At 31.6% G+C, this 26,567-nt stretch overlaps 4 protein-coding genes across 4 annotated transcripts; 1 reads left to right on the plus strand and 3 right to left on the minus strand.

Annotated features, from left to right (window-relative positions):
* Nucleotides 1-5,550: 5,550 nt before the first annotated feature.
* LOC130809080 (kunitz trypsin inhibitor 5-like) lies at nucleotides 5,551-6,670 on the plus strand. The gene has a single exon (XM_057674708.1). The coding sequence runs from the start codon at nucleotides 5,624-5,626 to the stop codon at nucleotides 6,239-6,241; it is 618 nt and encodes a 205-aa protein (XP_057530691.1). The 5' UTR covers nucleotides 5,551-5,623; the 3' UTR covers nucleotides 6,242-6,670.
* A 1,397-nt stretch (nucleotides 6,671-8,067) lies between these two features.
* LOC130808557 (chymotrypsin inhibitor 3-like) lies at nucleotides 8,068-8,664 on the minus strand. Its single transcript, XM_057674016.1, has one exon. It carries the CDS (start codon nucleotides 8,662-8,664, stop codon nucleotides 8,068-8,070), a length of 597 nt encoding a protein of 198 aa, XP_057529999.1.
* A 4,871-nt stretch (nucleotides 8,665-13,535) lies between these two features.
* Nucleotides 13,536-15,863, minus strand: LOC130809081 (60S ribosomal protein L34-like). Its single transcript, XM_057674710.1, has 4 exons — nucleotides 15,690-15,863; nucleotides 15,497-15,576; nucleotides 13,868-13,977; nucleotides 13,536-13,747 (listed from the first exon to the last, which is right to left on the minus strand). The coding sequence occupies exons 1-4, from the start codon at nucleotides 15,766-15,768 to the stop codon at nucleotides 13,654-13,656; spliced, it is 363 nt and encodes a 120-aa protein (XP_057530693.1). The 5' UTR covers nucleotides 15,769-15,863; the 3' UTR covers nucleotides 13,536-13,653.
* Nucleotides 15,864-16,779: 916 nt separating this feature from the next.
* Nucleotides 16,780-25,757, minus strand: LOC130809082 (uncharacterized). Its single transcript, XM_057674711.1, has 5 exons — nucleotides 25,107-25,757; nucleotides 23,880-25,015; nucleotides 19,935-20,333; nucleotides 17,723-17,946; nucleotides 16,780-17,277 (listed from the first exon to the last, which is right to left on the minus strand). The coding sequence occupies exons 1-5, from the start codon at nucleotides 25,262-25,264 to the stop codon at nucleotides 17,026-17,028; spliced, it is 2,169 nt and encodes a 722-aa protein (XP_057530694.1). The 5' UTR covers nucleotides 25,265-25,757; the 3' UTR covers nucleotides 16,780-17,025.
* Between the last annotated feature and the right edge of the window lie 810 nt (nucleotides 25,758-26,567).

The raw sequence follows: 26,567 nt of genomic DNA on the forward strand, positions 1-26,567 counted from the left end.
ATTCTTGTATCGTTCTTGGTTCTATATCATTTTCATCAAGTGTTATTTCGGTGGCGATTGAATGAGCAAGTGCATCATTAACAATAACATTCTTTCGATTTATTTGCCTTTTAGCTGAAATGTAATTAATCGAAATTTCATTGTTATCTTTGATGTTATTATTTTCTTCTTCTATGAGATCTTCATCCTCATCTCCAAAACTTGTTTCTTTATGATTCATTGAAGAAGTAATATTTATAACATTTGCCATTTCATTCAACCTTTTGGATTTTCTTTGTTTCAAATCCTTTGAACCAAGTGGTCTTCCACGCTTCCGGCGTGCAATAGATTCATTTTCAGTGGCTTTGTTATCAGTGGGAATTTCAATTCGTGTCGGAACATTTGCCGCAGGAATATATGATTTTGTCACTTGCTTTGTTTCTACAAATGCATCAGGTAATCTGTTTGCAATATATTGATTATGGACAATTTTTCTAACTTCTTGTTCAGAAGCATTCGTTTTTGGATCATATATTTTGAAATGCATTGCATTCCATGTGAGATCTATTTCCTTCTTATTTGGGTCCACTTTCTCTCCCCCTAAGGATGGGAATATTGTCTCATTAAAATGACAATCCGCAAATCTAGCATTAAATAAATCACCACTCATTGGTTCTAAATATTTGATAATTGATGGGCATTCAAATCCAACATAAATTCCCATCCTTCTTTGCGGATCCATTTTTGTGCGTTGGGGTGGTGCAATAGGGACATATACTGCACATCCAAATATTTTCAGGTGTGATATATTTGGTTCTTGACCATGCACTAATTGTTGTGGTGAATATTTATGATAAGCGCTTCGTCTTAATCTTATCAATGACGATGCATGTATTATTGCATGGCCCCACGCAGATGATGGCAATTTTGACCTCATTAATAATGGTCTTGCTATTAATTGGAGTCTTTTAATCAATGATTCAGCCAGACCATTTTGAGTATGAACATGAGCTACTGGATGTTCTACGTCAATTCCAATTGACGTACAATAATCATTAAAAGTTTGAAATGTAAATTCTCCGGCATTGTCAAGCCTTATTCGTTTAATCGTATAATCTGGAAATTGATTTCTCAATCGAATGATTTGAGCAAGTAATTTCGCAAATGCCACATTTCTAGATTGTAGGAGACTTACATGTGACCATCGTGTTGAGGCATCAATCAACACCATAAAATATCTAAATGGTCCAGAAGCAGGATTAATTGGCCCACATATATCTCCATGAATTCTTTCCAGAAATTTAGGAGTTTCAGTAGCAATTTTATTTAAAGATGGTCTAATTATCAATTTGCCTTGTGAGCATGCACAACATGATAATTCATTTGGTTGGGGAATTCTTATTTTCTTCATTGGATGCCCAATTGAATTTTCAATAATTTTTCGCATCATTCCCACACCAGGATGACCCAATCGGTCATGCCATAAATTTATCATTTCTTTATTATCTAACTTCTGGTTAGATACCATGTTTATCTCAACCGGTTTTATATTAATGCGATATAATCCCGATGAGTATGCTGGTAATTTTTCATGAATGCTTTTCTTGCCGCATTTTTCAGATGTGATGCATAAATATTCAGTATGATTTTCGGTCATTGTTTCTAAATGATAACCATTTTGGCGTACATCTTTGAAACTTATGAGATTTCGTCGAGATTTCGTCGAGATTTAGTCGAATATAAAGCATCATTAATTACTAGCTTTGTCCCATTAGGAAGTATTATTTGAGCTTTTCCATATCCTTCTATTAGTGTAGTGGTTCCAGAGATTGTGGTGACATCTGCTTTCACCATCTTCAACTCAGAAAAATATTCTTTGTGCTTTAGGATAGTGTGAGTTGTTCCACTATCTAGGAGGCATTGATATTTGACTCCATTTTCAAACTGATCCATATCTTCATATTAAATAAATAGATAGTTAAAATAAAATTTCATTAACATAAGGTGATATCAATACATAAAAAGGGAGATTGCATATAAAAAGAAATACAACTAAATAAGCATCACAACATTGTTAAGAAAAATTCAAATATCTTCGTCATATTCTTTATCATTTTCATCGCCATCTAAATAGAAGTCTGAAAGGTCAAGATTAGGCATTGACGTGCTTGCTTTATTGTAAGGATCGACATTAGGCATTGAGGTGCTTGCTTCATTAAAGTTTGTTTCCACACCCTTTCCCTTTTTCTTTTGGGAAGCTAGATACAGCTCCACCAAATGTTTGGCAGTACGACATGTACGTGACCAATGCCCTGTCATGCCACATTTGTAACAAATACTTTCTTTTCTTTCTTGATGGTTATTTTTATTGTGATAACCAATTTGTTTTCCCCTTCGAGAATTATTATTGTAATAATCATTTTGATAATATTGGGGAAAATGGCCTCTACCGGATCCTTGAAACTTTCTACCGTATCCGTTAAAATTTCCACGGCCTCGTCCTCGTCCTCTTCCTCGGAAATTTCCGCGTCCTCTACCACGGTTATTATAATTTCCACGGCCTTTATTTTCAACAGCATGTGCTTCAGGCACATGTGTTTTAGTAGAGTGAGTCTCACGGATAGCTTGAGATCCAATAGGTCTCATATTATGATTTTTCCAGACAAGATCATTATGTTGTTCAGCCAGTGAGAGTACTACACTCAGATCTGAATATCTTTTGAAATTTCTTTCTCTATATTGTTGTTGCAGAATAATGTTTGATGGATGAAAAGTAGATAATGTGAGTTCAATCATTTCTGCATCACTCACCGGGTGCTCACAATATTTCAACATTGATGCAATCCGGTATAATGTTGAATTGTACTCACTGAGAGTCTTAAAATCAGAAAATCTTAAATTCTTCCACTCATGGCTAGCTTGTGGAAGAAGCACCCTTTTGTGGTGATCAAATCTTTCAACAAGAGAGTCCCACAATGTTTTGGGATCTTTTATAAATAAATATTCAGATTTAAGGCTATCATGAATATGATGCCTCAAGAGGACTAAGGCTTTGGCCTTTTCTTGATTTGTAGCTACTTTTATTTTGGCAGCTTGAGTTCCATCAATTGGATCCTTTACTTCCAATACAGTATGTTCAAGTCCCTGAGCTTCTAAATTCATGATGGCATCTTCTTTCCATTCTAAGAATTTTTGTCCAGTTAAATCTAATATGTTGAATAGCCTTTTGGTATGGCATAATATATAATTGTTTGTAAGTATATGACAATGCAATAATTCTTATATTTTCATAATAATAAACCATTAGAAAAATTATGATGTTTTAATTTCATAATCTTCTCCCCCTTGGTTTATTATTATGAATTTGTTATAGATAATAAATTTAGAAATAAATCAAGAACAAGAGAAATAATAATGATAATAATAATAACAATGAGAAGAACGAGAAAAAATTAAAGACAATAAATGCTAAAGAGGGTAAGAAAATAGTAATTACATAATATATTAGTATAATTTATCATACAAAATGCACTAACAAACAAAAGAAAATATGACAAAGAAAATCATGTGCATTTTGTTTCTTCTTCTTCAAAATAAATTACTTCTTCATAATTATTATAATTCCTAATGCTACAAGGAGGACCACTAAACCCATAATTAAGGAGATATATAATTTGAGTTTAGCAAAATTTTCATCAAATCTAAAGGTATGGGAAGAGGAAGAAGATGGATTGTTTTTGTGATGGTGCTACATTGTCGGTGGAAGGAAGAGGGAGAAAGAGTGTTTTTGATGTAAAGAGTAAAGTTGAAAGGATGTGGTAAAAAAATTGGGGTAATCCTATTTTATAGAGGGTTATCCCAAATTGTACAATATACCGTATTATTTATGTATACTTAAAAGAAATACGTAAAGTAAAAGGTAAATGAAAAATGCACATGGATATAAATGCAAATACTGCAAATAAAAAAATGCACATATAAATATACGAGAAAAAAAAATAATACTAACCGTCCATTTAGGCGGTAAAAGAAATACAATTAACTAGCCATATAGGCGGTATAAAATAAAATAATAACAAAAGCAATAAAGTGTCCTTGTCATCCGTAAAGGTGACGTATTGTCCAATAAATTATTTTATGGGTCATTTAAATTTATCTTGCAACGTTTAGTACTTGTTTCTCCTTCATCATCTTTGGTTCTTTTATTACTTGGTGGGGGTTTATTTTCATTTGTTGTTGTTGGGGTATTATTAATTGGTTGTGTTGATGAATTATTTGTTGGTCGTACTGGTGGAATATTAGTCGGTGGAACTAGTGGATTATTAGTTGGTCGTACATGTGAATTACGAGTTGGTGGTACTGGTGGACCATTAGTATTATTGGGATTATTATGTCGGAGCTGATTTAAATCAGTCCTTGCTGGGTTTGTAGTGAAGGGTATGGAATTATGCTCAATTATAAAATATAAAAATGTGTTAGAAACACCTTGGATGATGATGTTGACACCATTTGATTGTTGGTCCATTTGTGGATGCTGATGAAGAAAAAAAAATGCTTAATTAGGTTTGTAAAAATATTACCTTCTTGATTATTAAGGGTAGAGCTGGTGCTGATAACGTGTTAAGAGGTAGGGAGAATATAAGGAGAAATATTAATATAAGAGATAAATTTATATCTGTTTTTATCTTTCTACTACTTCTCGTATCTTTACATTACATACCATGTAGGTATTTATAGAAAAGGATGGGTAAAAGGTTACAAATGTAGCACTATTCATGAATGACAATACATTCACTTGTATTGTCAATGACAACAAGCTCATTTATTTTAGTTTAGTCTGTTCCGTGCAACGAACATTTAATTGTCTTGGGACCTGACGTAAGTGTCAAGATCTCAATCACAAGCAACTAATTAAGCAAGTCATCACTTATCCGCATCGCACGTTCTTGTGTGATCTTATCTTCTCACAATCAGTCACTATACTCCTCCAAACATATTTAGCATTATTTGTTATTATTTTAATTTATTTAATTTAATTTAAATTATTTTTATTTTTTTAAAATAATTCATTATTTTTTAATATCACTTATATTGTAACACCCTAGCTCAACGGACCATTAATGACTGGCCTCACTCGGGTGTGCCGAGAAAATTTTTTAGGAGGTCACCCATCTTAAGATTGCTTCCCACAAAGAATGCTTATGTAAAGTTCTTAGCAAACGGGTTCTTATGAAAAAAAGATCCACCTTGTTAATATAAGTAGTCTATCAATTTTTTTTAAAGCTAAATCTAGAATATCACATATAATATTTTTAATTTTCTCCCCGTAATTCAAATTCTCAATTCATACCTCATCAAATATCCACATAATTCTTATAAAAATTGCTATTTTTAATGCTAATTAATTAAAAGAGACTAATACTTTTTATTAGCTATATAAATCAAGTCAAATTTGGATGACGTTGACATTCATAATTTTAATTATTAATTAATTATAATATTCCAAGTTGTCCAACATGCATTTCCGCCATATAGCTCCACATCATCTCTAATTATTCCGCATTTCCACCATATATTCCCTTTATTTTTGCCTCATCGATCTCTTAAGTCTTAAAAAGTTAACCCATATAAAAAGTCAACGACAATGACTCGTTGCACCCACCTCTCAGCAATAACCATCCTCCTCCTCTTCCTCTCTTCTCTTACCAAAATAAACGCAAAATCAACCTCTATCCTTGACATCAATGGCCACCCTCTCGAAAAGAAATCCAAATACTTTATGATCCCATTAATTAGAGGCCATGGCGGAGGCCTAACAATGCTCCCTATGAACAAAACATGTCCACTTTACGTAGCTCAAGAAACCCACGAAATCTCCTTTGGTTTACCTCTTAAATTCTACCCAAAAGACCCAAAAAGAAACAAAATCCCAGTTGATATGGACACCAACATTGTGTTTGATGCATCAAGCATTTGTGTTAAACATAGTGGATGGATGTTGACTTTCGATGAGGCAACTGGAAACCGTTATGTGGGAATTGGAGGAAGCATTGGAAATCCAGGAATGGAAACTTTGAGTAATTGGTTTGTGATATCAAAGGCTGAGAATGGAATGTATGATTATAAGATTTCGTTTTGCCCTGCTATTTGTCCAGCTTGTACTATTATGTGTGGAGATGTTGGTGTGTTTATTGGGGAGGATGGTACTAGGTTTTTGGGTCTTAATGATCGTCCTCTTGTGGTTATGTTCAAGAAAGCATAGATGTTAATTAATTATCTTAAAGGGATATCTTCGTCGGGTCTGCCTTAGGTTATTATATCGGTTATTTGATAAGATTTCTTTTAATAATGTTTAATGGTGTATTAGTTATGAGTTGGTTCAACACACGTTTTAAGCTGAGTAGTATATATAGCTCATTGTATGTATAGTATTTAAATTCGCCCCTTATCATTACTGTCACGCACTCTTATGAAATATTTTCAAAATATACAGATCGTAGTTTATAGAGACTAACATAAGATATAACAATCCCTTCATTAGGTGCACATTAACTTTGTCAGCTAGTCTCTTGAGAGAGACATATCTTAAGTCCATTCCATCAAAGATTAATGCGTATTTGCCGTATCTTTAATGCCTACTTACATTATTCTTAATGCTTATTTACCGTATCATTAATGTCTATTTTTTATATCTTAAATGTCTACTAACATCATTCTTAATGTCTACTTACAATATTTAAAAATATATATATATGATAGGCCGACACAATAAAAGATGGTCTCTCAAAGAAACGATTTCTCACAAAAATTTGTGTAAGTTTATAGATTTACAGTTGGATATGAAAGCACATGTCTCACATAAACAAAGTGTTGCATCATGGACAGACGTGCAAGCGTAGGTGAGCCCAAACGCTATATTGCCTAAATTCACGTTCAAGAAGTTTCTGCATCAATAACTAAGCATTGCTTGAATAAGCCATACGTGGATTTATATGTTTGGCAAATTTTTTTAGGTGGTCGGCATGTTTTATTTTAAATGATTTTGCAATTTTAAAATTAGTTTAAAAAACGATGTGATCAAGGTTGGTCGCAAACTATGACTATTTGCGACAGTTTGGCTGGTCATCGTAAATAGAAACCAATTTTAAGAAAATCTTGATTCCAATTGCGACTATGCATTTATTACCCTTTGTACGCCGACCAACCAATTTGGTCCCTATAACGATCAATCTTCGACCACTTAGCTGGTCGCAGCTTAAACTTGTTTTTGTATTGTCAAGCCATGCCAACCACAGTGTTGAGGTGCATGACCGTGTTTTCTTCCCTTCATTGGTTATGTAAAATAAAACTTAACTCGAAGTAAAGGTTTATAAAATGAAAGTAAACCTCATACGTACATATTGAAATGAGTGTTTAGATAGTTTGGGCAGACATTTATGAATTAGTCTTGAGATCACACCAAACATCATTGGTGATAAGAAAATAATGTACAATTGTTATTGCATTTTTCTTAACTTCTCTCACTAGCGATTCAAACTAGGGATTTGCATTTTAGTGTCCGAATTGGTGAGGACCCCACTTACTCAAACCTTACTTTTAGAGTCAAGTCCAAATCCAGACACAAGTCTTAAGGGTCTATAAAATTGAATCTAGACCTGAATTCTTAAATTGTAATTAAATCTGATCTCTTAAATTAAGAAAGGTAATTAATAGGATTCAGACGGAGCCTTAAATCCTTGCTTATCACTTGTTGAACCATGTAGCTCAAGATTTATCTATTTAAAGTTCATAGTTCATTGAGCCAACAAATTATTATACGTTAAGTCATAAGTGGAGAATACTACAAATATGGGAAAGCAAAAGAAATTCTCGTTCTCTTCAATTTTGTTGTTTATTGTTATGGTGGTGAATACTAATTAAGATTCTTACATACAATTTCTTTATTTATTAATGATGATTCTTACAAATACAAAACTACTACATATGTTACAAGAGGAAACAAAGATTAATGATACACCCCATCTCCTTCAATTATATCGAGAAGGAATTTTATTGATAATACGTTCTTAAAAGCCAATCACTATAGAATTACTGGCTCATATATTTATTAGCTTTGACGAATCTAAATTCCATAGGTGGCTGAGTAACAGTCAAACGCTGGTTGTGATCAAACCCAACATCATCAAACCTATTACCATGATGGTACCAATGATACATAAATTTATACACCTCAGTCTTACCAGAAATAGGCTCAGCTATAAAACTATAAGAAGGACTATTACCAGCAAACATATATACGTCATTGGTTCCTGGTACATTTGTTAAGACCCATCCCAACTCAGGACATGGGGCCTCACTATCTACAAATTCAAGCGCTAATAGATATGGAAATCCAGTGGGAATATGAAGTGTTTGAACATCTCGGGCGGATACCTTAACTAAGGTACCAAGTGAGTATCTTTTTTGTTTTATATTGAGGCGGCATGGTGAATTGTCAGGACCTTGTGTCCATGTTAAGCCACCAGTACCTAAACCAATTGGGACTATGTAGTAAAGATCCCCGTTACGGAGTAATGCTCCATCACTGTCTCGGATTAACTCGGCCGAGACGGTGGGAGAAGAAGGTGAGAAGAGTAAGATCAGGAGAAGGGTGATTGCGGGAAGTGAGAAGAGGAAGGAAGCCATTGTTTGTTTTGAGTGATGTTTGAGTAGATATTGAGGATGGGAAGGTGGTATTTATAACACTTCGTTGGTAATGGGTTCAAAGGATAATATATACTCCATTCAATCGTTAATGAAGTTCTCACTTTCTATTTTTAGATGTTTTATTTGTTGTGTCATAAGAAATTTTTCTATTTATATCATAAATTTTGCACAAAAATAACTTTACTCATCCTCATTTTAATATTTTAATAATGCTTATGATCCCCATATATTTTTCATTAACTTCATTTTAACATTTTTATATTCCTTATAGTTTCTACATGTTACCTACTAATTTTATAAAACTATTTTTATTAGTTGTAGTCCCAATATTTTTCCACCAACTTTCTTTTAATACTTTTTAATATTTATGGTCCTCACTTTTCTTTCATCAAATTTATTATTCAATAAAAGAATATATCCACCATATAAAAGATTCTATTTTTCTTAATTCTAGTAAACATTCCTTATAAAAACTTTATTAAGGAATGGAGGAAGTACTATACTTTACTATGGCACCCAGTAAATTTTGTTTATAAAGTCAGGGTAATATCACTATAGAAATTTGTAAAATTAGTTTTTGTGGAGAACAAATTAAAACGTGTTTATTTAATGTGGTCCAATTTTTCTTAACAATAACAATAAGCTTGATTGCAACACTTTCATTTAATTTTTATATGTGGAGATAAATAGAGAATTGAGTAATATCTATTTTTAGATTAAATTCTAGGTTCGATGATAAAATGTGGACATCAATTCATATTCAGTCTTCAGCTAGTCTTAATTCAATTTAAGGGTTTAATTCATCTCTTAATCACATCTATACACTTGTTTCCTCAAGAAGTTCTTTGTTTTGTCTTCAAGTATAGAAATTATATGAATAATTATATGAGTATATCTCATGATGAGACGATGTTATATAAAAAAACTTATATGTTTAAGTTGAGAGATTATTTTTGTGATAGAAAAGAGATATAATAAAATTTTCTAATGAAGAAAAAATGTTTTTTTGTTTTTACTTTATATTTACTAGATTGGAAAATTAATTCCCCCTCTTATTGACATTATATATTTTCGTTTTTCTTTGGAATATTATTGAAAATACTGTGCAAAATGCACGGATTTAGCACTACTTAGACTATAATAGTTAAAGTTTGACAAGCTTAATTTTTTTACTAAATATAATTATTTTACAAAAAAATACTCTAATTAAACTTGCACACTGCATTTGTCATCCACACATTTTTCCGATTCATTATTGTGGTAATGCCACATTGAAATGGACCAAATATATTACGGAGTAGTTTTTATTAATATAATAAGATAAAAAAATTAATTGTTTTGGTGATATTATAGGAATAAAGAAATGTGCGTGAATGAATATTACTTTCTCCATTCTTTTTAAGTTCTTTTACTTTGGATTTTTCACATATATTAAGAAAAAAAGAATCTTTGGTTGTAGTAGGTATTATTTTAATCAAATAGTAGTGTGAAGTAATGATTGGATTGAAAATATGAAAGAGAAAATAATTATAAATAAAAGAAAAGAGGTACATTAAAAGAAAAAGGGGGGTTTTAAGGAGTAAAAGTGAGATAAAAACTTTCTGAAAATAAAAAGTATTTTAAAGTGGAAGAACTTATGAAACTACCCGTTATAATAAGTTGGAAGAACTTAAAAGATCAGATGGAGTAAATGAGATAGAGTAGATAAAAACACAAATTCTAGCAATGTCAAAGAACAAAAAAAAAACATTACAATCACATGTCTAAACTGTGATAGAAGTAGTGTCAGTACTTCCCTTGACGTGTATTATTGGAAGGAAATCTATGCTTTCCAATTAAAATTTGACAATTAGGTGCACTTTATCTTCTTATAATTTCATGCTTTAATATGGATGTCAATAATACATACTCTCTCCTATTCATCTTAAGTGTTTCATTTACATTATACACTCTATTCAATGTAATTATTCAATTCTTAATATATCGAGTTATGTATAATTAAAAATTATAAAAAGTTGATAATAATAATCTTTACATTAAAACGAATTAAATAAGATCCCACATGACTATGTTTTAACTTATAGATTAATAATAAAATGCAATTTAAGAGTAATAGATGAATTGTGTCTCAAAAGTAAATAGAAGACCTAAGATGAATAAGAGGAAGTATAAAACAGACCAATATGGTTACATGATAAAAATTCCCATTTCAAAATATGACTATAAAAAATAGTTAATTAAATTATTTCTAGCTTTATGATTTAAATAATGATCAAAAGGAAACACCTCAATTATAAATTGCAAATTAATGTATTACTTCCAAATTATATTCAATTCTCATAGTGGATGAAAAATAATAAGGGGGCGTTTGGTTCGCACAAGGGAATCGGAATGGAATGAGGAAAGGGAATGAAGGAGAAAGGAATGGATTCCCCTAATTTAGCCTAGTCGTTTGGTTGTGTTCAGGAAACGGAATCAATCCCTTTGTGACTGTTTGGTTCAAGTTGGATTAATTGATTCCCTTTCAACAGAGATTAGGAACAACCCAGAAAAGGAACAAAACAATGGCGAAGAACTTCAATTCACTCGAACAACAAAACGATGTTCATCAATGGCGGTACAGAAATCTATGTAGAACAACCCAGAAATCCAATTCATCCTACAAATCCAATTCATCAAAAATCAAAAACGCAACAGAAACGAAATTACAACAAGAATCAAAAACGCAGGCTTTCATCAATGGTGGTACAACACAGATTCAACAAAAACACGAAGAAGAATGGAGGCAGCAAAATCGAGATTGAGAAGAAGAGAAGAGAAGTTGAGGAAGATGAACGAGGCGTGAACAGGTGAACGTGAAATCAGTCGCCACCCCTCACTGATGTTCACTGAGCGAATCAGTTCGTTGTTCGCCTATTCGCACTTCGCAAAGCCACTGCTGGCTGCTACTGCTGCTTCCGTGAACAGGTGAACGTGAAATCAAGACCACCAGACCCATCAACGCCGACGGCCCACCACCAAATCAACCCACCTTCAATTCAAGTTTTGTTTTTATTTCAAGTTTCAAATCTCTTTATCTGTTCCTTGTCTCATCGTCGTAGCCTCAACCGAGCAGCCGCCGCCAGCACCGGCCAAATCAACCCAGCCGTCGCAGTTCAGGAAGGATGGAGGCGCGAGGAAGGAGAAATATGGTGAGGAAGGAGGCGCGAGTGAGAAAGGGAAGGCAGCAGCTGTGGGGAAGGGAATGGAATGGGAAAGTGGAGGGGGAGGGAGGGAATGAGGATTACCTCATTTTAGATAATCCAAAACCTTAATATGGGGAAAGGGAATGATTCTAACTGCGAACCAAACAACATCAAAGGGAATGGGGTATTTCCATTCCCTTTCCCTTTCCTTAATACCCCCAACCAAACGCCCCCTAAGTATAAAATTAATTATTAAAGAATGTCGTTTAAGAAAGTTTCATCATTACTTTCTTTCATAGGTTCTAAGTATTCATGGCATCCGCGGATCCTAAGATCCAAAATCACTATTAGGACCAAGTCACCAATATATATATAGAGGACATTTCAAATGTTTCATCAAAGAATTCTTTATAAAATAAAGTGCATTCAAAATTTTAACATTATTCTTAAATAATATGTACAAGCAAAATAAGAATTTCCTCACAATAATTTCAACTTTTCATTAAACATAAATCATACGGTGCTTTTTTTGCTCTAGCATCCAAATTTCTGCCCCCCAAAAAAACCAATCACACCCCTTCCGCATTCCCACCACCATTGCCATCACCCCCTCCCCTTTCCGGCCACCTTTAGTGCCACCAGCCCACCCATCTCTCCACCCTCATTAGCACATACACACCACCTCCCTTTCCCTCTGGCAACCACACCAATCAGCTCCCCCTCTACCGAACCTCATAACTCACAGGCCATCACCATTGAGATTTGAGAACCTTCACCTACCAGTCTACCATTAGTCTCTAACATGCCTCCCATATGAGAGCGTATAGTACAAAGATACAACAAATCAATAAAGAAAATCAATTACGTACAAAGACATTTTTTTTCATGTATAAAATTATTAGAGTGAACATTTTCCTGCTACTAACATACGCAAAGGAAAAAACAAAAGTATAAGTGGTGTAATAATGAAACAGAAAAAGACTATATTTAGTGGCATAATTTGAAAAATAAGTGAGAACATTTTCTTGCTCTTATAGCCTTGTTATGGTTTCGTAGACCTTTCACTAATAAATAATACTCCCTTTCTCACTGAATTACCACCCTTTGTTTCCTGTAGAATATTTAGTGGAAAGTGAAAATACATCGGAGAATAAGACAAATTACAAATGAATAGTCTAAATCAACATTTAAGATCGAAAGAGAATAAGTTCGTAGATGAAATTGAAAAAAATGCTTATAAAATGCAACAAACAAAAAAAGGGATGATAATTCACCGGGACTGACAGTATTTGTAACAGGAGGTGGGGGTTTGGGATCTCTTTAGAAATAATTAATTCTAGACATAACCAGCACAAACTTGGGCAAACTATGAGAGCAAAAACCATAAACCTCTTCAAGTTTGTTAAACATGTCTTCAGCTTTTGGTTTCTACTTTCTACTCACACCCCGATACAAGTACACAACTGTCTACTCCATTGACCCAATCAATTTGCTTATAAGAAAAATGACATTCCGAGTAAACAAGCAAACCTCTTTTAAACCACAACAAAATTAACAAATAGTAGTATACAATAAGCTGACTCGGGAAATCAACTCTACTATTATTAAAAAAACATTGATCAATATTGTATTTGACAAACAAAAAAAAAAATTAAAGAAAACATACATAGAAATGTTGGGTAGTCGACAAAGTTGCACTAGAAACTGTTCACATTCCCAATTCTCATAATTTGTTTCAACAAAGCTCCAAAATTTTAACATCAAACAACGGATGCTCCTACGTTCAACTCTTTCCAGCCTGCTTTTCTTTAGTTTTTTGGATCTTCAAAACCTTCTTCACTATCTTTTGTTCCTCAACTAGGAATGCTCTAATGATCCTGAAATTAAAACCCAGATATTAGAAATTTCAAATTGCCATCAGAATAGATTTGTTAGATAAAAATTTAGAAACAAGCAGTGCAACTATGCAAGTAAGATTGATGAAGGCTGAAGCATACCGTTCTCGGACAGCACTACCAGACAAAACTCCACCATAAGGACGATTCACAGTTCTTCTATTCCTTGGCAATCGAGACCTTTTGTATTCCGTAGGTCTCAAGTGAGGAATCTGCATACATACATAAATTTAGGTCAAAGGCTAAAAATGGAAGGGGCGGATGAGCATTTACACAGATCAGAAATGTACTGACTAGTTCAGCAATTGGACATTGAAACTGATATAAAACAAGATAACAAAGGGAGTGTTGTAACTATGACTTGATCGACCATGAGTCCATGACCAGCTATAAGAGGGGGCAATCGCCAACACCAATATACTAATCACTATAAATGAATGAATGAAAGGGGTTTGATCATTTTCTTGTGGGTCAAAGTGAAAAGAGAATCGGTAATGGTAAAAAGAAATAGCACTGTTGCATTAGAAATTAGATGTTAATTATAAACAACAGCAGTACTGAAAGGATTTTGACAACAAAAGCCATAAATTAGCATTTTTGGGACATAGAACAAGATGAAAACAGAACAAAACAGTAAACAGTGTGTTCTAAATCATAATGTGTCAAGAGCTTTTTGACATAACATAATAGTGGTCAAAAAAACAAATGGCTAAACAAAAGTTTAAGTTCAAACATTTGATAGCAGGATCCAATGAACAGCATTCAAAAAGAGATTTAGAATCCACAAAAAATTCTTTATGGAATAATTAAAAGAAAACACATAAAATCAGCGGGCAAAAACACAAAAAGATCACATTTAAGAAAAATAGTGCCCTCAGATCTCATAGCTTTAGTATATCATCCGTGGCTATGAGCAAGTGAAATCTGTCAAAAGCCTTTTTCACCACCACAAAGAAAATGTGGAAGCAGTAGAAGCAGAAGTAGACGAAAATGGAATGGGGTGGTAAGAGATGGAGAGATAAGTGGGAAAAGTGGAGAGATAATGGGGGAAAGAAAGGCTACTAACAAATACACCAGCAAACCACTCACAGTTTATGATTTTCCATCATTGGGCACCATTTTAAAGATCAAATCTTAACTTATAGCTTTGATTGTAGGAAAAAGTAAACAACTTTTGTGAAAAGAACTCAATCACCTTACAAGAATATGAACAAAACCATAAAAACATATCAATACCCACAAACCATATAGATAAAGAATACAAGTTTAAAACAAATCAATCCTCAATCAAATAATAAAGATTAAAAATGTCTACCAAACCAGAAGTGATTATCAAGAGATTACTACTAGAACTCTAAAACTACTAATTTCCAATTCAAATACCCAACAAAACAATGAAAAATAAATTGTACCAATTAAAAACATACTTATCACAACACCAAAAATGAGTCAATGTGAGAGAGGAAAAGACATGTGAACAAAATCATAATAAAAAAACCCTATCATTCTTCGCAAACATAACAAATAAACACCAGTTTTAAATGAAACCAAATAAATCATTCATCAATTTATAAAGATTCAAAATGCCCACCAATCTAAAAGGGATTATAATCAAGAGATCACGATTAAAACTTGAAAACTACTGATCCAATGCAAATTACATCAATAACAAACACATTAGAAAAAACAAATGATTCAATGCAAAAGAGTGAAAAAGATAAAAGGGATTACCCCTTGAATTCTCTTTCCAGTAACAGGACATTTAGGACCACTAGCCCTCTTTTTGGTGTTCTGGTATACTAGTTTTCCACCTACTCATGAAAAGAAACATCATTGATAACGATAAATAGATTCAAAAAAAAAATTCTCAGATTGTTCAAAAATCAAATCGAATCAACAATCAACAAAAGAAAGAAAAAAAAACCAGGAGTTTTGACGATGCGGTGCTGGTTGGACTTCGTAGCATAGCTATGGCGTTTACGATATGTGAGCCTCTGCGCCATTTCTCTCACGGATGAAATCAAGCGGAAGGAAGAAAGGTTTTCAAAACCAGAAATTAGGGTTTTATTATCTGTTTCATTCTTTTAAAAGCCCAAGTTTTCAGTATGGGCCGTTATTGGCACACTCGGCCCTTAACCAACTTAGGCTTTGCAATCCCCCAATAGCAAATCTCCTTTGAAATAGCCGCATATGTATGATTAATTACACATTCAATCTAAATTTTGAAGTTGTCATTTTAAAGTTTAAATTGAATATTTTGGAGTATGAAATAAGCATTTTAAGTCTTGAATTTGACAAACTTTAAACCATTGGAATAGACATTTTAAGTTTAGAAATGAATATTTTAAGGGTTGGAGCATGGATTTTAAGAGTTAAAAGTGACATTTTAAGTGGTGAATGAGTATTTTAAGGCTTGAAGCCGATTGCTAAAAAATTAAATTAAATCTATGGAAAAGAAAAATTGAGGCTTGGAGTAGAGGTTTTAAGTGTTAGATTTGGCTTTTTAAGTCTTAAGATGAGTGTTTTAAAGATTGAATTCGACAAATATAAAATTTTGTTGGGCGCACGTCTAAAGTGATCAGATACAAGTTTTTGTGATCCCCGATAAATAAAATTTAAACTTTTGAAATAAATAAGTTTATTTAATAAAACAAATAAAAAGATAACTATTAATTGTTAACTAATCTTCAAAATAAGGTAAAGTTAAAAGATCATTAAAACATCAATACAATTTTTTTCACCTTGTAGACGCAATATTAACTTGTTCATTATTAGTAACAACGAAGAAGATCTAACCATAGCTAAGGACAATAAGACGTTTATTTTAGGATATATTAAAAAAAATATTTTTAATTTTTATTAAAATAAGCATATGTTTATTAGGATATATGATGATATGCATTAGTAAGAACTAAGGAATAACGAATTTGTTTATTTGATTTATTGTGATAAAAGGCAAAAAATTTAAACTGTGGGAACATTATTTTTAATGTAACTATCAATTTAAACATAACATACATGTTGGCAACATTACTTTTATTGTAATTATCTATTTAATTACACAAAGTATTTTGCTTTGTTTTTCTGTAGAATAACTGTTAGAGTACATAAAAAATCTTGTGGCCTTAACCATCAAGTTTAAAAGCTTAAACTGTAGACTCAAAATATGTTATATACTCCGATAATAAGTATTTATCCTTCTAAATACAAGCTTATTACAATATTTCTATGATCTCTTAGGGGATACTAACCCAAGAATATTAACAAGGAAATAGGAAAAATGAGTAATCTAAGTATATTCTTCTATCAACAATATCAATCTTGTTCAATTTCTTATGGCACCATAACAGTTGATCAGTACTTAATTTCTTCATACTTAGTACTCTAGAGACTAACCGAAGCTCCACCTGTGCAACCAGCATTTCATGACTCAGTTTTTGATCTTGATGTTTCTGGAACTTTCTCACTAAGCAGTTCCCACTTCTTACTAGGTCCCTCAGCTTCTTCTCCTTCTACAACCATTAAAACAAGTGTGTCAAAACTCAAAACTGCGATCATGATCAGATACGAAAGGCTGTGTAATACTATGAATAAATTTTTAATTGACTTTTGGCTTTTATACTGCTTATTTTTCCAAATAAAAAGTTCGATAGCTTGTTTGTTGACTTTTTTTACTCACGTTTAGCGGACAATTAATTTTTACCGGAAATATCTTTAACTAGACTTAATTAAGTTGACTAGCAAATCGGCCAATAATACTAGCTGATCAAATCAGCCGACAACCATTTAACAAATAGATCCTATTGGAATGATTTATCACACATCATCGATAATCTAAAAGTTGTGTGTATCACTCTGATAATATGCTGACATTCACAGTACGTTTAGGCTAATTTTAAAGACCCAAAATAAATAACAAACTGAATGACAAAAAACCATCATAAACAGGTTATAAACCTTATGAAGAGTAGAACGAATTTCTGCAAGTAGTTCTGCATCTGAAGGATCCTGTAGAATGACTTGAACCCTGCATATATCCATCAGAGGAAATGCACATACTTCATCTTTATCAGCATGGACAAATTCTGAATATAAGCATATTGATTCTCCTATGACTTGCTTCAGCATTATGAGTGAAATTCCATTTTCCCCAATTTTTTTCCATTCGCTTTTAGGATCATCTGGAAGCAATCACATTAGCCAGAATTAATTTCCCCTAGTTGTAGACTTGTAGATTAGTGTTCACAAATTGTAATGAGAGACGGTTTCTCCGAGAGAGACATTAAATATATGCGCGAAATAGCCCACTTAATACAAATTAAAGGAAAAATAAAAATATGGATTTCTTGTTTTGAGGTATCTCTTTCAGAGACGGTCATGTGTTGAGGTCACAAGAGTATCTGGTTAGTATTAGGCTGTTAGCATACATATTTGTTCCAGACTAGGGATGGTCATGTGTTAGGGTCTTGGTCGGGTCCAATCAGATTCAGAAGCATTAATTTTTAGCGGATTCATACCCGAAATCGGATCTTTAAGGTCTGACAATTTTCGACCCGAACCCAAACTCATACTTAAACTTTTTCACATTTTAAAGGTTTAATTAGTATAAAATTGGATTAATAAGTTGTATATAGATTTAAATTGAGTCTTAATAAATATAGAAATAGGATTAGAACGAATTTATAATAAATTTAGGATTACATAATAGGATGGATTTAGAGCGGGTCTAATCGGTCTGAAATGGTTTAACGAGTCTGGATTTTAAATGGGTCAAAAAAGAGGTTATGGTATTATCTGGGTCAAAATACCGTAGACCTAGACTCATTAATTTTGTTGACCCAAATCCAAACCTAAACTCGAATATGCTCGATCTCAACAAATTAAACATAGATCTTACAGTTATTGACGGGTCCAATAGAGTTTTGGACCTATGACCATCCCTAATCTTAACAATATCTCATATATGTAATATAGGCTCAGACTACCTAGGTCATAAGTCAAGTCATTTAATTAAAAACGTATCAATATTGGTTTTGTAGCATGTAGGGTCGGCCCTGAATTTTTCGGGGCCCCGGGCGAAAGATTTTATTATGGGCCCCTAACAATAAGATGTATATAAAAAATCAATATTCTCGTACGAGCGTTTCTTGATGCAAAATCACTAATAAAAGTGTCTAAATAAAGATATTCTAGCATCTCTTTCTCAATACAAATTAAAGACCACTCACAAAACTCTAATATAAGTAAAATAAAAAAAGATATTCAACTGTGAATTAAACGCAATAACAAATTATCAATTGACATTAAAAACTCTTTAACAATGGAGATTAATAAAAAAAACCATAAAACACTGTGTTTCACTCTCTTTCAATTAAACCATGATTCATTGATTTGCATCACTTTAACAATCAAGAATTCAGAAAACACACCACAATTCCCCATATTAACAAGATTAAGAATAATTCTTGAAAAAAAAATGTAATTTTTAACTTTTTTTTCAATAAAACCATGATTCATTGATTTGTATCACTTTAAGAAACAGTTGATATTCTACAAGTGTCGATGCCGATTAGTTTCTCATATTCTCAGACTTATGCGTGGAAGAGGAATTATGCTTTTTAATATATATGGGTTTCATAAGGCTGTTTTAGATTTTCTATAATTTGTGAGTGGGCCCTATGCCAGTGCACAAGTTGCACTTGTATAGGGTCGGACATGGTAGCATGCAACACAAAAAAATAATTATCTAGTTAATTCATTACATACATATATATAGGGAGAAATTTAAGTGAAAACCATTCTTATATAAGAACTGTAAGAACCATAAAAAAGTATTACTTTTAATATAAAAAGGTGTTACTTTTCCAGGAAAACGTGTTACTTTGCATTTATTTTTTTTCCTGACAATTACACTTTTTAGGTAAAAAGTACTAGATTTTTTTAAAAACAAAAGTAACACAGTTTTTGTGCAAAAGTAGCACTTTTTTTGTAAAAAGGTAACACACTTTTTGGTTATCACGGTTTGCATATACCCGTGGTTTGCACCTGAATGCGATCCTCTTGTTAATTTTTGGTTGATATATTCCAACACGTGTTGAGATTAAAGCTTTAAAATACTCCTATTTTTTGGTTATTGAAAAGCGTTATTTGAGATGAATAATTAGGTTACCTTTGATAAGGGGAACTTGAAGAAGAGCAGGATGAGCAAAACGGGTGTTGATATAATGTTGAACTCGAGGGGCATGCTGAAACGGCTCATCTTCAGTGAACCTTTGCAAGAGCACTTGAAACTTCTGGAATTCTCCAGAAACTTGATTACATTGATGAAACCCATCAGAATCATGATGTGATAGTTGTTCAGCTTTATGATGTTGCCATTTCAATACCTCCCATGATAAGCAAAGATGAGCAACATAAGCTAATTCCAAGTCCATTTGCAAATCTTTGATTAATTTCTGAAGTGGCTGTGATTCTTGCTTTCTTAGCTTGTTAAACCAAATAGACTTGATTACTGAAATTGATTCTTTTTTGATTAAGGTCATGTTTTGGTATTTCAATTGCAGTAGACCTACATATAAATTCCAATCTCAATTGAGATAAGTATACTTGCACTTTTGAAACCACTAGAGGAGTGTTAATATTAGTCGAAACCAAATTTAATGCAATATGAGAAACGTTCAAAAATTTTACAAAAGGAATTTGTTCCGACGTAAGCTAAGATAGAGTCGCGACGCAATATTATTCAAATACATTAATTTTTATACACATTAAATATAACAATAATAATAATAATAATAATAATAATATTAATATTAATAATAATAAACCTTATACAACAAAATTACTAAAACATGATATATCTATCAATATAACAGTAAAAGAATTAAGAATTTTGATGTAAACAACACATTTAAAACGTTACTTTAGAGTTTCAAATTGTGTTTGCATACAGATTCAAACGAGCAATTGAAATACGTTATAGACCATAGTTACAATATTATTAATATTAAAGGAAAAATTACCTAAAATAGCTAACATAGTCTAACCTATTTATGATTTTACTAAAATGATTCTACCTATTAAATAACTATGAATCCATAAATAATTTCAATTTTAAGGCATATTTTTCTAAAGTAAACCCAGTAATCAGATGATTTGTTATAGCAAGTTTTATTTGATTTAGAAAAAAAATAAATTAAAATAAAATATCGAAAAAAATATTAAAAATATTGTTTTTTTTATTATTTAATATTTTTACGTAAATTTTCAAAATTTTTCTCTAATTTTAAATTAATTTTTAAAATTACTATTTTGATGAATTACCTACTATAACTGGTCATCGAATTACTCATTAAAAAATATATTATATAGTGAAAAAACAATTTCAATTTTAATCAAAAAGTCCATATATCAACATCAAGCATATAATAATTAGTAACAAAATTCACATCGATGGAGCGACTATTAGACAGGTGTAGACTGTAGATGCAGATTTTTTGAAAACATTGGTGAGAAAAAATAAAGGTGGGTACACAAGCCACAATATATAAAACATTAATTGTATTTTTTATGTGCGTGAATGCAGGCAACAGTCAGTTGATCGCTCCCTAAAAAGTTATTCTCCTAAAAGTAATATGTATTAATTAAATTATTTTCATAAAGTAACTATTTTATACAAGAATTTCAGCTTATTTACTTCCTTAGTTCTTATATCTTGTTAAAAGATTTTACACAAAATTTAAAGAATTTATATGTTAGCACAATTGTAATCCGTAATAAGATGAGTGTAAAAGTTAAAGAAATATAGAATAAAAAAAGTATAATAAAGTAGATATTTATATAGTTATTTTTTTGCCAAAAATAATAATATAACAGATAAAACAAATCAGGAAGTAAAATGTAATATATATTAAAACGGGATGTATATAACTTTAAGACGAGGGATTAGATAAATGAACATCGATCGTGTGGAGAATCACGAATCATGCTGATAAAACCATTGTCGGTTGTTGATTCACAGAGATATAGAGAAGTGTCCAAAGAAATGATAGGCTTAGCAAATAAATATAAGGGGGAAATGGCACCAAATGTCCTTTTTATTCCAACTTAAAATAATAAAATTAAACAAAGACACACACTACCTAAAAAGGATTCTTCATGTTTTGATTGTCTAAAATACTCCATGGCGTAACCTTACGAAGTGTAGGTTCATTGTCTTTTTCAATAGAATATTACACGTAACAACAATTATTCAAATAATTAAGTATGCCAAATTAAATTAAATGATAGCCTTTGAGTAAGTTTTCCTAAAGAGATTAGCAATATTACGGATACTTAATCTATTAAATAGTGGGATTTAATTCACCAATAAAAGTATGTTTTATTTTTGTATTAGTAGTTTATCCATCGGGTCAACTAAGTTTTTTCCCGTTTTTTAAGTATTTCTCGGTAAACATAAGTTATAATCATTTAAGTGAGGGTGTAAATGATGTAAGAATTAAGTATGGGGACAAAAATGAAAAACAACTATTGGGATAATATGCAATATAACATAGGTGTGTCTATAATGTTAAAGGGCAAGTTTTGTTGAACAAACCATTAGACTGGCACCATCATATAAATCAAATTGTTGGCTTTTAGAAAGGATCGTAGTAAGAAAATGGGAGTAATGAATATGTTATTGGCCCAACTTACTGTGAATGATCTGCATTAGTACAATATTATTCGCTTTGGGTCAAGCTTGCAGAAATTTGTTTTTGAACACCTTCACAGAGGTCTCATACAAATTTGTTGAATCACTTACTTGCAAGTCTTTCTTAATTTTAACATGAGGAATAGTGTTTGAAACGAAAAATATAAGAAAAGGTTTAGGCGTCGAAAATATTAAAATAAGATGAAACAAAATTGTTCAAGATAGTTTGGGCATGTATCAAGACGGGGTATTAACAAACTGATAAGGAAAATAAAAAGTTGCAAGTCGAAGAATTAAAAAGCGGGAAGTAGGACTGAAGATGACTAAGAGGACAAGAGTAGAAAGAGATATAAAGAATATACTAGAAAATCGAAATAAGTTAAGAATAAGAATTCATTTCAACAACCATTAGAATAATAATATATTGATAATATTCTTTCTCATTAATATCTTAGTATCTTCTTTATTAGGAGTATTTATTTATTAAAATACTATTATAAAATATTAAATCATAAGTCAAATACAATAATAAAATATCACCTTCCTTAGTTACTCCTCCTTGAAAAGTAGCATGGAACTTCTTTCCATAACATAAACAAACAAACAAAATGAAAAAATAGGTAGAAACGCTTCAAAACTAGCATGGGTTAGCCTTGAAAAGCTCGGCTTAGATGGGCTTTCACTCCATGCAATCTATTGAATTTTTGCTCAAGTATCACAAATTCTAAGAACATCTTGCGGTGAAATCATTCTTTTTAGGCTAGCTCATGAGATAAATTAAATTCTTGACTTTAAGGTCACTAAAAAATTCTTTTTCACATAAGGTCCATGTATATAATTGGATTTCATGTAAGAAAATAGATTAAATAGTACCGATAACATTGTCTAATTTATAACCATACCAGATAAAATCGTTGACAATGCATGCGTTTTATATAAGAATAATTTTATTTTTATAAAAATCAATGACAATATTAACGATTTTACGTGTTGTATTTGAAAATACATTTTAACACAAATTGAATCACAAACACAATCGGTGTTTTAATTTGTGTTTAGTAGATGAGAACTAAATTAATCTATTTTAAAATACGTTTCAGTCATTTTATACCGCCTGGCTTTAACATGTTAGAGTTTATGGCAATAGATAGTAGAAAATAATCTCAATGTACTAAATAAGTCTAACTAAAATACAAGAAAATCAATAATAATAATTCTTTTTAATTACCATAATTATGTCAAAAAATAAGTTCATAAAAAGGCATAGGTAAGTTATGATAAGAACGTTTAAAATTTTGATATGGAGGGAAATTTTAGGGAAACTTTCTGTAAAAGACTTTAGGAATAATTTATTAGTCCTAAAATAAAATGATGGAGAATAATAAGCAAACAAAAATGAAGTCAAAAGAAGAGGCAACATACCTAATGCATACATAGTTTGTTGACTTAAAATATCAAACTTCTTCATCTTGTCCAAATACATCCTATACAAAGTATGAATCTCTTCCATTATATCTTTATACCCAATTCTCTCATCAATCTTTAATGGCCTCAAATCTTCTTCCACTCTTGGTGACTCCGATTCTTCTAATATTGTCGGAAGCCCACATATCTTCAATTGTCTTATTTCCTTTTTCATTTGTCGAATCAATTCCTTTTGCTCCATTAATATTTTATCACTTTTTTTTATTTCTTCTTCTTCTTCCTCACTTTTTGAATCATCCAACTCTTTAGTGTCGAAGGACTTACTCAGCGTATGTCGTCCTATATTTATTTTTAATCCCTGATCATAGTTGTTATGAGCGTATAATGGTGACAATGTTTCATTAGAAGAATAATCTATTTCTTCATTGCAATCTTTTAAGAAATAATCATATTTATAAATTACAGCCCAAAATTCATCACTTTTTGATATAGATGAATGAAATTCATCACAAAATTCATCTTTTTTATCAATCATTTCTTCTTTTTGTTCTTGATCTTCAATTTCTTCCTTCTTTATGACTTGTTCAACAATTTCATCTTCTTTAAAAACTTCCACTTGTTCTTGAATACTAATCTCATCTTTCTCCATAACTTCTTCAACCATCTCATCTTCAAAAACTTCTACTTGTTCTTCCAAACAAAGCCCTAAAACAGAACACTCTGTTTCACTCTGTTTGACATTCATTTCTTCACATAACTCATCACTAATATCATCATAATCAACACAAGAATCATGTAATACGACTTCAAAGGAAGTATCATTTTTCTCCATAGAATTATAGGTAGGAAGATCAACAGACTTTTCATCATCATCATCATGGGAAATTCCAAATATTTCTTGAACCTTAAATTGCATACTTTGAGGCTCTTCAATGAATGCACAAACACTATTTCCAGTAGAGAACTCATACTTACTTGTATTATTAGTATAGAAAACATTTTCTACCTTATATTTGGGAATCTGTATCTCCTCAATTTGGTCGAAATCAATTTCATCATCATTTTCTATATGCTTATCTTCATCAATTTCATCCAAAATGGACGCTTTTTCAATAGATTTTTCTTCAGAATTCCTGCAACAAGAAACCTATCGAAAATCAAACAAAAACCAATCTAAAGAAAGGAGAAAATTTAACTACCCATATAGAAATTTCATAGATTTACCTCAAAATATAACGGAGAAGGAGATCAAAAACGTGAAAAATTATGCTCCAGGAAGAAACCCAGATGAAATTGCTGAAATTTAGCATGATTTTTAGCAGTAAATCCTTAAGAGGAGCAATATTAGCAAGAGAAAACTGGGTTTTTGGTTTTAAACCCATTGAAAAACAAGTTAATTGTAGGGTTTTAAACAATCCATGAAATATTCTTCAATATAACCAAAGAGAAAGTAAAAGGCAGTGACTTAGAGAAAGTAAAGGGATTGACTAATTCTTAAAACTACAATGAATTCGACAATTTATGAGTAGTACAAGAAAACAATTGCCGAAATAATTGGAAGAGAAAAAAGAAGGAAAAATGAACCCTTGTTTTCTAAAACGAGTGAGAGGAATAAATAGGGACGTGTTTGGATAGTCTCACCCAAAGAAAACAGAAGAGATCTTTTAGTGGCATGATTGAGCCTTGGAGGAGTTGATTTACTGTTTGGGTTATACATTTGGCGCTATATGACGCGTAAAAACTAAAAGCACTCTAGTGTGTACTTCAATATTGCGAGAAGGAAGCGATGGTGGGAAATTGTCTTTCTAAGTATTGGAAAAGGAGGTTCGAAAAGGTCGGTGGAATTTTAAATAATGGACATGGACTAAAAACATGCTTGTTTGTTTGTTCTTTTGCAAGATGATAGTTATTCTATTGGTTCTTTGAATTTGTTAGATATGGGTTCAAATAATTTTTTCGGAGTTGTTGACCGAAATAGTTAATTAAATTGATCAATTAGAAATATTGATTGACAAGCCAGCTGTTTAACCTAATTGTTTAAAACATTTGTAAAAAGATGTTTGGTAAAAAAATAATCGTTTATTAGAGAAAATATGTCAAAAGTCAAAAGCCGATGAAAAAGTTATTAGGAATTTATTTTTTTTTTGGCTTAAAAAGTGGGTTTTTAGCGGGCTTAAAAGTCATTTGATGATCAATGCCCCAAGATATATGTTATATACTCCAACAAGTCCTCTTATATGAGAGCTCTTTGGGCTAAAAGCTCGTTTATACAGGACTGACCCTCCTTATACATGACGAGAAATATTTCATTTAAATTTAAAAGGGGGTTGAGATCCAAAGTCGTGACCTTTTTGTTATTATGGCTTCTGATACCATATCAAATAATCGTCATCCACAAGCTTAATCTCATGATTGAGGCCACATGATATATTATGTATTCTAACGGTCTTATTTTATTAAAGCAAGTAGCTTTAATTAAAAAAATTATCAATTTATAAGAGATAGTTAAGATTTGAACTCATAACCTATTTATCAACTCGACTTATAATTTCATTTTGATAAATCAACTCAATTAAAACTTAAATTGATGGTTAAAGTTATAATATAAATAGTTGTATTCTAAGAAAACAACCAACCATAATTAAAAAAGTTATCAATCCACCTAAAAAAATGATATAGAGGAGT

Source organism: Amaranthus tricolor, chromosome 3, assembly GCF_026212465.1.
Source record: "Amaranthus tricolor cultivar Red isolate AtriRed21 chromosome 3, ASM2621246v1, whole genome shotgun sequence".
NCBI classification, from domain to species: domain Eukaryota; kingdom Viridiplantae; phylum Streptophyta; class Magnoliopsida; order Caryophyllales; family Amaranthaceae; genus Amaranthus; species Amaranthus tricolor.

What these genes read in the sequence shown, in the direction of transcription:
- LOC130808557 (XM_057674016.1), bottom strand. Translation starts at nt 8,664, where the DNA reads ATGGCTTCCTTCCTCTTCTCACTTCCCGCAATCACCCTTCTCCTGATC.
- LOC130809081 (XM_057674710.1), bottom strand. Translation starts at nt 15,768, where the DNA reads ATGGCGCAGAGGCTCACATATCGTAAACGCCATAGCTATGCTACGAAG. An exon ending in CTGGAAAGAGAATTCAAGGG is followed by an intron (nt 13,978 to 15,496) that starts GTAATCCCTTTT and finishes GTATGTATGCAG; the next exon opens with ATTCCTCACTTGAGACCTAC. An exon ending in GGTAGTGCTGTCCGAGAACG is followed by an intron (nt 13,748 to 13,867) that starts GTATGCTTCAGC and finishes TTTTAATTTCAG; the next exon opens with GATCATTAGAGCATTCCTAG.
- LOC130809080 (XM_057674708.1), top strand. Translation starts at nt 5,624, where the DNA reads ATGACTCGTTGCACCCACCTCTCAGCAATAACCATCCTCCTCCTCTTC.
- LOC130809082 (XM_057674711.1), bottom strand. Translation starts at nt 25,264, where the DNA reads ATGGGTTTAAAACCAAAAACCCAGTTTTCTCTTGCTAATATTGCTCCT. An exon ending in CTTCTCCGTTATATTTTGAG is followed by an intron (nt 25,016 to 25,106) that starts GTAAATCTATGA and finishes TTCTTGTTGCAG; the next exon opens with GAATTCTGAAGAAAAATCTA. An exon ending in TCAAGTTCCCCTTATCAAAG is followed by an intron (nt 17,947 to 19,934) that starts GTAACCTAATTA and finishes GATTGCTTCCAG; the next exon opens with ATGATCCTAAAAGCGAATGG.